This window comes from Chaetodon auriga, chromosome 14 (genome assembly GCF_051107435.1).
Source record: "Chaetodon auriga isolate fChaAug3 chromosome 14, fChaAug3.hap1, whole genome shotgun sequence".
Taxonomy (NCBI): Eukaryota; Metazoa; Chordata; class Actinopteri; order Chaetodontiformes; family Chaetodontidae; genus Chaetodon; species Chaetodon auriga.
The window spans coordinates 10820339-10833630 of NC_135087.1; the positions used below are offsets into that span (position 1 = coordinate 10820339).

Sequence of the window (13292 nt, forward strand, 5' to 3'; positions counted from 1 at the left end):
AAATAGTTCTAAGAAAAACAGCGTGGAGCAACACAATTGAAATTCCCTTCACCTCCATTGTATTCAGGTGGAGGCAGAAAGCTCAAAGACACACAGCATGTAAGCACATTACACCAAAACTACTGCAGTAGTTGCTAGATAACTGTTCTGCCATACAGCAGTGCTGTAAGTACGTGCAAAGTTGAACTGCTTTGGTTGACACAGTTGTCCCACTTCAGTCTAATGTGTTTGATAGTGTGACTCATATATATCGGGCGATAAAGTAAGACAACCCCAGAGCAGAGTGGAGCAACGAAACACATCAGGGACTAAACATAGCGTGATAGAGGATGTGAAAAGTGAGCTGTAAAGTGAGTGTCAGCGTGTGCGCATTACGTGCACACACAATGCATGTGCATACGGTGAGCGTGCATGCGCGTGCTGGTGATATGTTTGCATGTGTGAGACAGGCTATTTTTGGGTGATGCTCCCGGGGGGTGAACGTGAGGGTGCGGGTGCTTGGCAGGCTGAAGGTCAGACATGATGCAGTGCAGAGTGAATGAGTGCCGCTGGCCTCTGCTCCTGCTGCGGCCTGGATATTATTCTGGTACACTGACCGGGGTTGTCTCACCGACCTGCTGTGCTTGTTTTGCCTTTATTTATCAAACAGAAAAAAAGCAAAAAGCAATTTAAGAGAAGCAGACAACAATGGAAAGCACAGTTTGGTTGAATTGAGCTGTTGTGGCACTCAGGGCGCAAGTATTTTTTCACATTTGACAAGATGACAGTGTTTTCTTCTGCAATGGCGGTTTTCCATTTTTCTCGTTAAACCACAATAGCCCTTGCATTTTGATGAGTATGTCAGGTTGACGCTACGAGGTTTTCAAGCAGAATGAGCCTTCAGTTGAGCTGCAGACATAACTAGGCAAGCTGACATGATTGTGTAACAGAATATCTGAATTATCTGCAATGGCAATTTCTGTGTTTATATACTGTTGATCATTTTCTCCAAAGGTCGAACGCATCTATTAATTAAAGGTCTCTGTGCCTGTGTACAAGTACTGTTAAACGGGATAAGGGGATAAAGTATTTAAGGTAAATGTTAAAAGCCCTGCACACCCATGGTGAACCCACACAGGTGACTTTAATTGTTTTGGCAATTAGGTCTCCTCTGAGGACAGTTTGTATATATTGTTCTCGATTGACATCTTCCTCACTTTAATGTTTTACTTAATAGGACAGAAGGAATTACACCTCAATAATTGGGTGTGCTCCAGGCCCAGCCGGCAACATTCGTGCCAGTCAGACCTGGCTCCCACTTCATTTCAGTTGGGTATGTAAAACAGCCTGGCAAAATGCCACTTTTGCCATCTTGAATTGACAGCACTGTGCCTCACATTAACTAAATACCACTTGTACCAACAACTCCGTAAACAATGCAGACTAATACTCTAAAAGATTCAAATTTGACATGGCTTGCTGTGGCCATAGACTGTATAACAGATAGTGTAAGGACCCAATGTGACGTTACCGACCATTTTGAAGCCTTGAGTTTGGCATTATGGACTTTACCATCATGGTTTTTCGGAGCCAGACGAGATGAGAGGGTGGAACAGGGGAGGATGCTCAATGCTAGGCCTCTGTACTGACTGGATCTGACTGAGAACGCAAGGACAAGCTGTGGTAGTCACTTATCAATCACGAGATAGCCATGGCCTAACGCATACCCTGATGTATCGTCTATTTTACTCTAAACGCATGATGTTCATTTACAAAATAATAAAACTAATGATGGTGAAGTTTCATTTAGCTACCTCAGGTTCAGGGTCCAAAAAACAATACAATGAAGCTCATTCTCATTAGTATGTGGGGACCGGTGTCCTCATGTAATTCATAATTCAGCCACCTTCAGCCTGAGCAGAGATCTAATCAGGCAGAACACCTGTGAGCTGTGTCTGTTTTACTGCCACGTTCCCGTCATGTGTCGTAAACTGCAATTTCTTTTTCAGCAATTAATTAGTTCATTCATCAGTTCATTTAGCAGGAGTCTCTGACACCAGCACAGCTAATCAAGCACAGTTACTTTGGTCGATGATGTCATATTGTACTTTCCAAACCTCAAGCATCTACTTTAAGACAAACCTCGTGTCCTCATCCTGCGGCACTACCACACCTTCAGCTGCAGAGCTTCAGGGAAATACACTTTCCTCTTTGATATGTAATTCTGATTGGTTTTGTGTAGGGTTGCTTTGATAAAAGAGACAGCCCCGCCCTCGTCCACAGCACAGGGGCTGATTATGAAAGATTTAGGGTGCTATGTAAGCCACTGTGCTATTTGTTCTTAGTCGTGCTCCTGTGATTCTATTTAAATCAAGATTATTTCCCAGTTCGATTCTAAAAAAAGAAATGCTCTGTGGGCGCTTTCAAGAATAGCAGTCAACAATACAACAACAGAATATGATCTCTTATTTGACTGATGCCAAGTACAAATGGACTCCAGTGAATTGAGACGTAGCTGCAATCATACAGTCCATGAAATAAAAAAAAGTTCTGTTTCTTTTATTGAAGGTGTGAAATTAAGGGGCTGAAATAAACAGCGAACAGGAAATTTAGTCAATCACACTGCGACCATTTTTGGATCTGCTTGTCTGTCCGTCCATATCCTGTTTGTTCTTTAAAGATGTGTCTTAAAACTGCAGCCTTTAGCCCCGCTAATGTTTTGAGGATGAAATAAAGTTATGGACATGAGTATGCAGCACTGCATCATTGCAAAACTCTGCTCTAGATTTTAAACTTACAGTCTTACTTCACGTGGTGCATTGAGTTCAGTCAGCGGCACTGATAATCCCACTGATCATTCCGTCCAATAAGACCCGCGTGTAGGCAGCTGTAACATTAACGTCAGCTTGCTGACCTTTATTGCCGTCTCGCTGACATTGTTTGCCGAGGCCTGGGACACACTGCCGACCTTTACCTGTGTGTGATGGCTATTTCCTTGAACTACAGTGGCTTGCATGCATGTGGTGTTCACACAGTGTTGCTGCTGCCAGCCCTATCTCTCCACACTGAACGCGTTTGACAATGGCCATTAATAATGATGACTTGCTGCAGAAAAGTCACGATTATCTTTTAGCTGTCTGGCTGTGTTTGGGTGGGTGAGCCCCAGATGCCTTACAGACGAGGAGAGTCGTTTTATTCACGGTCTAGTTTACAGGTTGTAGTTGTGTTAGTGGCAGCTTTCTTTGCCGTCTTATTTGCTGGGTGGTATAGGTGACGGCCCAGGATTTGGGTTGATTCCTTTGGTAACAGTTGGAGCGTTTTTAATGAGGTATCGGTCTGTTGTGGCAGACAAGTTCACTGCAGGTGCAGGATTGTCTGGCCTCTGCCATCACAACAACAGTATCACAACAGCAGTGCATGAGAACAGCAGCGCTGTGTATGTGAGTGTGTCAGAGACAGAGCTGGAAATGAAATGAACTGAATAAAAACAAAATGGATGGAGCATCACTTTGTTGGCCTAAACTGGTAAATATATTCTTTTGCAAAATCTTGGTGGTAAATTTTGCCCCTTGATCACGGTTTTTAGGGGCATTCTGAGATTTTTTGGGGGCATTTTTGCCCTTTTGCCCGTCAGTTTCTGATGCTGGTTGCATTAATCTGAATGCAGTTACATGTGAATAGAGACATTTTGCTTCAATACAAAGTACTAGCTCCAGCCCTTGTTTTCTTTTTTTTTCCCTTTCTTTTTACATACAAAACTTTGTTGACATCTTAAGGTTGTGAGTCTGCAAAGCCTGCTCCCCTGCGAGGCTGCTTCTCGGAGTTGTTTATGAGGAGAGAGATGAGGAAACCGCATCCCAATCAATTTCTGCCTGTTGTCATTTACAGAAAAGGACTATTGACAGTCCGATGTTGATTTTTCTCTCAGCAGTTGTTTTTCACTGTTGTAACTTTGCTGGAAAAAGGAAATACAATTGCGTGTGTGACTCTGCTCGATTCAGTTTGCTTTACTTTGGTTCTTGTTTATTCTTGTTTAGATCTTTCATATTGTTCCTTTCTCCCATGAGTACTTTTCTCCTCTGTCGTTTAAATCTGCCTCTGTGGACGTCTCACTCTCTCTGCCTCTCACAGTCTCCATCATGTTGATTACTGACAGTCTATACCCAAGTTTATGGCATTTGGGGGCCTGTTATTTGTACAGTTGGAGCGTCTGTTGCACTGGTGGCAGGTGGTTTGTCTGAAACAGATCTGGAACCCTTTTTGGCTTTTCATATAGTTTGCTTTTGGGCCAGCCTCATCCTTTAAAGTTTGCAATCTCAGTGCACCATTTCACCACTTGTTCTCATCTGAGTTGCCATCCCATGGCTTTAAATTAGATCTGTTTGAAGTGAAAGAAGAGAGAGCTCTTCCTATCCTCTGGTGAAGGGGATAGATAGATTTCTTTCTCCCTCTTTGTTTGCCTTCGTCAGAAAAGGGCATCCACTTCTCAGAGCACTGTGTTGTCTTCGATGCTCTGAGACCGCCTCGGGTCCTTCCCCGCATGTTTTTTTCCTTTCCTCTTTTGTTGTGTCTGGTATTCAAGCAGCGGCTCTGCCTGCATGCAGGTCGGAGAGTTTGCACAACCCATCCAAAGATTTGACCTGATTTCAAAGCAAAGCAATCAGTGGAACCATCGGCACGTGTCGCCCTGCGCTTCCTCGTCCATCCCCCTCCTCTCCCTCTGTCTCTGTCCTGCTCACACAGCTATACAGCAGCTCATCTCTCCAGCTCCTAAGCTGTTGGACTGGGTTAAAACACTGAACAGCTGCTGGTGGCCCACCAGATGTGGGCTGTGAACCAAAAACATACAATGCTGTCAACCCCTGTGTTGGGACAGTGTTTGTGAAAGCACTCTGTACACAGTGTTATTTATCTATTTATTTATTCTAATTGACATATGCGTCTGATTATTTGCAAAATCTTTCCCACCACCAGCTAGCTTTTTCAAAAACACTCATTATTTTTGTGTGAAATGAAGATTGTTTTAACTTGGAGTTGGGTCATATCCATACAGAGCAGCTCCAGGCTCCTCACAGAGCACAAAAGTTCACCATGCTTGAATTCACACAGTTACTTGTCCACTACTCGCTGGAGTCATCAGAACTTCAGTATGCAAACCTGGAGTTCAAGTTTGAAAACTATCAAACCATAGGTGTCTCTCTAAGTCCCTAAAAATCATTCATTCATATTCCCAATCTGATGTGTGTACGGAGGGGGAAATAAGTGTTTAACACACCAGCATGCTTTTCATGAAACGTATTTCCAATGCAGCTTTTACCAATGAAGTGAGAGCAGACGTTGGTATTAACTCAAAAGTGGAACACTCCAATTCATAGAGAAAGTGATGAATGACACTGGGAAAAGTGTTGAACAGACCTATTTAATATTGGTGGAGAAACCTTTGTTGCAATGCTTTAAGACGCAAAGCACAGCGACGTTTTGTTGCTAAAATGTTTGATTTTGTCTCATCTGACTACGTTACATTCACCCAGTCATCCAAAGCCTTCTCCAAAAATTGTGTAGCAAACGCCAACAAGCTTCAACGTGCCTTGTCTTCAGTAATGCAGTCTCAGTGCAGACTGTGGCTGTGCTGCGCATTGTGTGACTGTTCCTGCTCTGCTTGCAGGTCTTTCTGGAGCTCTTTCCCGCTCCTGCTTGGCTCTTTTGTTTCAAAGAGGGGAGGTGCTCACCTTCCCACATGCACCAGCTGATTCTAATTGGCACAGGTAGGACATCTAATCAGTGGAATCAGCTGGTTTAGTGCTTGTGCTCACCGTGCTCAATACTCCTTTTCCTGAACCATTTCACTTCACCGCCACATTTCACACATTGCACATATCTTTTTTTTATAGATTGGAGTGTTTTATTGAGTTGATACCTGTCTGGTCTCAATTTTGATGTGTGTAGCTGCAATGGAAATATGTTTAATGAACGAAATGTTGATGTGCTGAATACTTATTTCCCCCACCGTGTACGAATATTGGACATTCTGGTACAGTTGCATGTACACATTTCCCATGATAACAGGCTCTATTTTGTTAATTAGGTGAAAAGAGTTACAGTTGGAGTTGCCCTCTGGGAGTTGTCGATCACTATTAATTAATGCTTGATTGCCAGAAGTCATGTAAAACTTGTCTGTCAACATTTTTCACATCCAAATCACTAAACGCTGCAGCCGCTACAATCCCTCCCTCACATTTCATCCTGCCAGCTTGTCTGCAGAATTCAAACCAGCAGATAAAACAAATCTCGGGCTTTGAAGGAGTGTCGATCGAGGCTGCTCGTGTTGTGTCATTTACAGATGATGGCTGGTGTCTGTTCATCCATTAGGTATTCATGCTGTCCTTTGCACCTGACAGGACCCTTCGCTCTCTGTCTGTCTCTGCGTCTCTTTCTGTTTTCACTCACCCTCTCACTACTTTTATTCCCTCTACGCCATCCCGTCTCTGTGCTTCTCTGTTCTTCCCCGCTCTTTCTCACCTACACTCTGTAGATCTGTCTCTCTGCCCTGTAGACACTCTTTTATCCTCCCATCCCTCTGTCTCCCCCTGGCTCCCTGCGCCTGTACTTGGCTGCTTGCTTTATAAATAGCTTGGCCTAGATTACAGCAGCTGCATTGGCGCTGGCACCAGGGTTTGGTTTGGCTGGGCCAAGTGAGGTAGCCTGGTGTAACAAGAGGTTGGCAGTGCAGGGATGAAGTGTGTGTGTGGATGTGTATTGCTCATGTTGTGAGGACATAAATCACCATAAGTCACTTTGTGGGGACTCATCTTCTAAAACGCAAGCCCCCATAATGTCATAAAGTCACTCAGTTTTAGGGTGAGGACTTGATTAGGGTTAGGGTAGGTCTCCAGGAAATGAATGTAACTCAATGTAATGTCCTGTGGAGTGACGGTGTGTGTGTGTGTGTGTGTGTGTGTGTGTGTGTGTGTGTGTGTGAGTGAGTGAGTGTATGTGTGCGTGCATGCATCTGAGAGAAGATCATGAGGATAGTGCAGCCGCAGCCTATCTGCATGCCTGCAGTGGCTGAGCTACGGAGTTTGTTTTCATTCCTTCCATTCTTCTGCAGTCTAACACACACACACACACACACACACACACACACACACACACACACACACAGAGACAAAGCTGATATCACTCGTGTGTCTGAGAGCTGTTGTCACACTTATCATATTTTCATGCATTTCTATTTTGGGTGATTTCTTGTAGTGAAGAGATGTTGATTAATGCGTGCATGCGTGTGTGCGTGCGTGTGTGTGTGCGCGTGTTCACTTTGAATTCACAGACGATGATGAACAAATGCAGTATTTGCACGCAGTATTTATTTGTCATTGTGTTGATGTGCTGCATCGTCTGGTTCTGCGTGTGCAGGCGAGCATTAACATACATGTGTGCATCATGAGCATGCGTATATGAGCCCACCGTGATGATCCACTGCCCTGATTTCCTCCCTCCTGCTCCTCTGCAGAGCTCCGCTTCAGAATACAAATTCTGCTCGTCAGTGAGTCTGAGACACAGCGTCTCACCCTTTGAGCATCTCTGCTGCCGCTCTGCCTCCTCCTCTTCTCGCCTTTTATAAAGTGCATCATGCACAATAGAGAGTCTGCAACACATAGATTTTTACTGTTCGGTCAACTGTGCCTTACCTGTGAATTTGTGATACATGTACAGTATATTAATATATTTCTACATGCAAATGAAAAAATAGATTAAGTGAAAAACAAAAATCAGAGAAAAGATTTATATTTCCAACATCTGAACATCTTAAAAAAAAACTTAAGAATAGGCAACTTGACTGTGGCTTTCACTGCATCACTACACCGTCTATAGCTGAAACGTATGAATTATTCTTTGACATTTCTGGAAATGCATTGATTCCCTTTCTTGCCAAGAGGTAGATGAAAGGATCTGAAGTAAGCTTTGGAGTTTTTATTTGAACATGTATATACAGTATACTGCAGCACCCTTTGTAAGTGTGTACATGTATTCCAGAAATAAGATATCAGCCATTTGAAAAAGCGACATCATCCTGTTGGTATGAAAGTAAAACACCTACTAAAACTGTTATTAACAAGTTCTGCAAGACGGCAGCATTTGAAAGGTCATAATCATCTGCGGTTTGTAAGAAATGAGCAGTCGCTCGTCTCCGTTACAAATTCTTATTTGAAATGGATAAAGAACGTGTTACATTTTCCTACATGGAGTCTCGTTCGGGGCGTGCTGGCTGAGATCTAACACAGGGAATTGTGAATGAGGAGAAGCAGAATTGAGAATGAGGAGGAGAAGGAGGAGGAGGAGGGCTGCAGAATGAGGCCAGAGAGGAAGAAAAGTGCTTCATCATCCACAGCGATCCCTCCGACTTATCAGCAGCGACAAAAGGGATCAGAGGAGGCATCGACACGGTGCTTTGATAGCCGCAAACATTTCTGTGTTCCTCCAATGCGCTGGATGTCAATGGCAGGTCTGTGCAGCAGCAGTACGCAGACGCACCCCCACAGCCGCAGATAAACCCAAGGACCCCATCAGCACCACCCGTCACGCTTATTAGACTCCAAAGTTGACGTTGTTTGACACTATCACTTATGTGAAGGTGGATTTTTTTCTTCAATCAATATGATTATCAATGTTTATGAAGCTGGATGTTTTGATCGTTTATCCATTACTTTTAGCGAGCTGTTATTCACTACTTATAGATCACCTTTTATCCAGCTATCCATTATTTTTGCTATTTCAGTCGTTTATGTACATTAACATCAAGCAACCGTTTATCCGTTACTACTGTTTAAAACATGTATCCATAAGTTTGATCTTATCCATCACGTTTAGCCCTTTCAGCCATTTACTCATTGCGTGTAGACTGCTGTGTTAACGTTTATCAATCAGTCTTCCTATTTCAGTCTATCCATTAACATTAGGCAAGCGTTTTGTCTATTGCCTTTACAGCACTAGAGGTGGCAGAAGCTGAATATTTTAATCATTTATTATTATTCCTCATGATTTCTTCCTTTCGTCCATTACTTTTGCAGCTACTTTGACTTCTCTGCTCATTTACTAACTGGTTTTCATGCACTTTTAATCACAGCTTGTGGTGTTCAGGTGTTAAAGTTGAGGAGGAGGTGTGAAGGATACAGTCAGCCTCTTGTAGCTTGCTATTGTAATAGTAAAATTACTAAACATCATCATCAATTTGAGTGTACATACATAAATGAAATCCTGATTTATTTGTTTTTTGAATTATCTGAGCTATGCTTGTCTTTCCACATATCCCATGACAACTGAAGTCCACCTGGGGTACAAGTGCCTATATAATGCAGCACTAACACTTGAGTTGAATAGGATAGACTAGATCGTGTTAGACTGGATTAAACTAGTCCAGACTAAAGGCGAGGTTGAGCACAGGCAGGATGGCTTTTAGGAGTATGCATCAGTACAGCTGAAGTTTCCATCAGCAAGACAGAGAACTGTCTTCTGTTGACCCAAGGCTGTGTAAATAGGGGCAAGTGAAAAGAGAATTTTCCAACAAGGCATAAATAAATGATCACAACATTTGGCGAGCTGAGACTACATTAGATTCCAGAAAACAGAGAGGTTTTGAAAGAAAAGACGACACAGGCGCGCTGTTTTATCGCTTCTGAGCTTGTGATTAATGAGCTGTGGGGGTGATTTTGAAAAAGTATCTAGACCTGTCAAGCAGCATCTTCCAGGCTGCCTGCTTTTAATACCGCAACTCGAAAGAATGAAACAGTCCCAGCAGATGAAGCAGCCGAACGTTCGGGCGAGCGTGTTACAGTGTCTGATGTGTGGCGTTTTTGGCATTTAGAGGCGGATTGTTCCAGACTGGGTGACTGACTGATGCTGTCTGGTGGAGGAATGTCACAGTCATCCTCACATATCTCACTCATGTTCCCCGTCTGCACGGCGTGGACAATGCCTGACACAATCAGACATAAATAGCCTTCAGCGCCCAGAGCCTTAATATTAATGGCTTATAGGGGACTTAGCTGTCTCTGCCGGCCGGGCAATTATTATTATGAAACAGAGGGAGGGGCCGAGAGAGAAGCATGATCTGAGTGATGGAAAGATGGTTTGTTAGGATATTATGCAATGCCCTAATGTCTGTGGGAATGGTTGGTCTTCAGCCGAAGTGGAAACTCACACTGTATCATCATAATTAAGAGGGAAGGAGCAGTGGAACAGTCGGCTTCATCAGCTGCTTTATTGTGAGTTATAAAGAGCCGCAGTACAGTTAATCTCCAATCAACAAGTCAGCACTAAAAGCAAACAACCGCTCACTAAGACGTTCTTTTAAAGTTTTCATATCTGAGGCTGTCCGGGATCAACGAGGCATCTGCCCCCCCAAGACTCTAATGTCTGTTAACTCTGTGTATCTGCTAACAGCGTGTAGGCAGACGATGGCTTTGACGCTGAACGCATCAGCGTGACCGTCATATAAGCATGTTGTTTGTTCTTCTGAAGCCCGTGAAGCCATGGCAGCTGAAGGCAGCGCTTCCTCCAGAGCATGCAGCTGACAGCCATGGTTATGCAATTACTGTATGCCTTGACAGGAAGGAACAGAGCTGTGGATGTCTGTCAGTGAGCCAGTGATTTATGATGATGATTTATATAAAACAATATTTTATGGTAAAACAGCTTTCTGTTGCGAGGATGTATAAAGTCTTTGCAACCTACTTTGTGTGCCTTTAAGTTGTGAGCAGTTGAATCTAAGAGACATTTTCCCTTATTAGTGTTCATTGCCTACGTTTTTAAGTCAAACATCACAGTGAAGATGAATAAAAAATGCTTGTTTCCTATCCCAGTAATAATAACTGGTTTTGAACTGATACAGTTAGTCACTGTATTGATTAGTCAGTCGACAGAAAATGAATCATCAATAATTAATGATTGTTTGTTTATCATTTACTCTCTCAGCTTCTCAAACTTGAAGATTTGCTTTCTTCTGTGTTTCATAACATGGTAAACTGAATCAGCCCATCGTGTTCTGGACTGTTAGAATGACAGAAAATGTATTTATTTTTGTCACCTTGTCGTTTCATAGTCTGGAAAATGAATTGATTGAAAAGGTAATCTATAATTGAAATACTGGTTTAATGCAGTCCAATAAGTATGACCTTGCATATTTCAATTTCTGATGTGATTGTGTCACATGGATGTTGAATTAACTCAATGGTGGTTTTTTTTTTTTTTAACTAATACATGTTGCATTTGGTTGCATCATTGTAAGATGTTTTTATTATTTTGTCCATGTATCGCTGCAAACTATGCCCTCAAATTTTTCTCTGACAGCCTTAAAAAATATTAAACATGATCAGCACAGTTACTGTAGGGCTCATACACTAAACTTGACCTATGAGATGTTCCTGGTATTATGTCCACCCCCTGCAGTGTTGTGTTCAATGTACTGCGTGTATGTAAAAGCATCATTCAAAGGCATCAAATGTAAACAGCCGGCTCTCTGTCGGAATGCAGGGGGTGAGTCAGGGAGACACTGCTTGTTCCACCGCGTACAGTTTGGCGGATAAAGCTGAATTTTTCAAAACGGCTGTGACACATTTTTTTTTCTCAATCATCTCGGTGAACATAATTCATAGAGAAATAGAGGGAAAAAGCGGAATAAACCGGACCGTGAATTCTGCAGTGCACGGTTCGTCAAGCTGGAGTGGCGTAAAACACGACGAACGTGAGGATGGTAATGACGTCAATGTGGAGCCAAGGGGGAGGGCAGGAGAGGGAGGGAGGCAGAGACAGAGAGAGAGAGAGAGGGGGGAGAGTTTTCGCGGCTGCTGCAGCATCACTCCCGTCAGTGCAGCGAAGAGTCCAGCAGCAACTCTCTCAGCTGATCAACCAGAACAGTCTGCCGGACGGAACCTCAACTTTGTGGACCCCGATCGACTCTTTTCTACCTGCCAGAGAGGAAGAGAAAGACTTTTACTCCATTTCCTCTTTTTCCCAACCACGAAGGGGAATGCCATCGATAAATATGAAACTGGAGATGGTGACCATCATCGCCTGCGAAGTAGACACCGAGGTGTTTACATCAGACAAGATGCAGGTACGGTTTTCACACCCAAAACGCACGTTGCAGCGAAACGCTACGCTTGTGCCCTTGTGATGCGGTTGTGCAGCAGTTTGCTGGGGACCGACTGCATGCTGCCCTGTGCAAGTGCATGCATGTCTTGGTGACATTGAATGCAGCTCTCCCTCTCCCTCTCTGTCAGACGAGGATTTTTATCAATGGGAGCCGCAGCTCGCCAAGACGCACGCCCCGCGCCGCGCGCACGGCACAGTGATTGACGCTGGATGAATTGCAGAAATGGGTAGACGCGGCAAGAATGGGACACACACACACACACACACACACACACACACACACACACACACAAAGCCACCAAATGCGCCAATCGTTGGTATCGTTGTGTAAGTTTTAGAGCGTGAGATATTTGGGGAGATGATGCGCAAGTTGACTGGGAGGGTGTGATGAATTGTCCATGCAAGGCACATGCAGAGGAAGAAGTGAGGCAGTTTTAGACGCAGTGGCAGACAGACCCTATTCTCCCTCTCTTTATCTCTGCTCTCTCCTCATCCCAGCAGCATTGCAGGTGTATGAGGTTAGATGGAACACTGAAAACGGAGCCGTAACAATCAGAGAACATTATTCTTAGAATGTCACATAAATGCTGATGTGCTGTAATATAAATAATGCAGCCATAAAGATGTAGGGTTTGTGTGAGTTTTCCCCTCTATTATAGTATTGAGTAAAAATTGACTGAAGGTACATTTAGGTCACTATAAATTCAGTATTGATTAACCTAAACACTCTCTACAGTCATATTTTATTGACTGGCCCGAAGGCAAGGCGCAGGTATTCGATATGCAGCCTGTCAGTCACAGGGCAAGGAAAGCAGTTGCACTTGAATGTGTTCAAAGTGAGCCCTGGGACCCCACCTTTGGCAGTGCAACGTGCCAGTTTTGGGGCTTAAAAGGCCACACAGATGGTCTGCCAAAGCTTGGCTCGCCCGCTAAACCCTTTGGAAATTCCATGTCAGAATATATTCCCTCACCTGCTGGCTGCTTGTCTGCTTGTCTGATTTGACTCATCACCAAAGACACGGAAAGAGGCGCAGAATGGGGAGGAATAAAAACCAAGTGCAGCTCTGGAGTCTGACACAAGTTCACCTGAAACCCTGATCATCACGGGCAGCCAGTGCTCAGGTGGAGGGACATTTTCTGACGTGGACACACAATCATGTATT

The 13292-nt window shown here is 43.7% G+C and overlaps 1 protein-coding gene across 2 annotated transcripts in view; it reads left to right on the forward strand.

The window, feature by feature from the left end:
- rcan3 (regulator of calcineurin 3) overlaps nucleotides 1-13292 on the forward strand; it is a 41256-nt gene that overhangs the window by 6165 nt on the left and 21799 nt on the right. Inside the window, exon 1 of one of the 2 annotated variants that reach the window (XM_076748081.1) lies at nucleotides 11769-12091. The exons of the other annotated variant lie outside the window; for it this stretch is intronic. Coding sequence (XP_076604196.1) covers nucleotides 12005-12091 — 87 coding nt within the window. The 5' untranslated portion in view covers nucleotides 11769-12004. Of the gene's footprint in view, nucleotides 1-11768; nucleotides 12092-13292 lie in introns of those variants that run through there. 2 annotated transcript variants of the gene reach the window in all.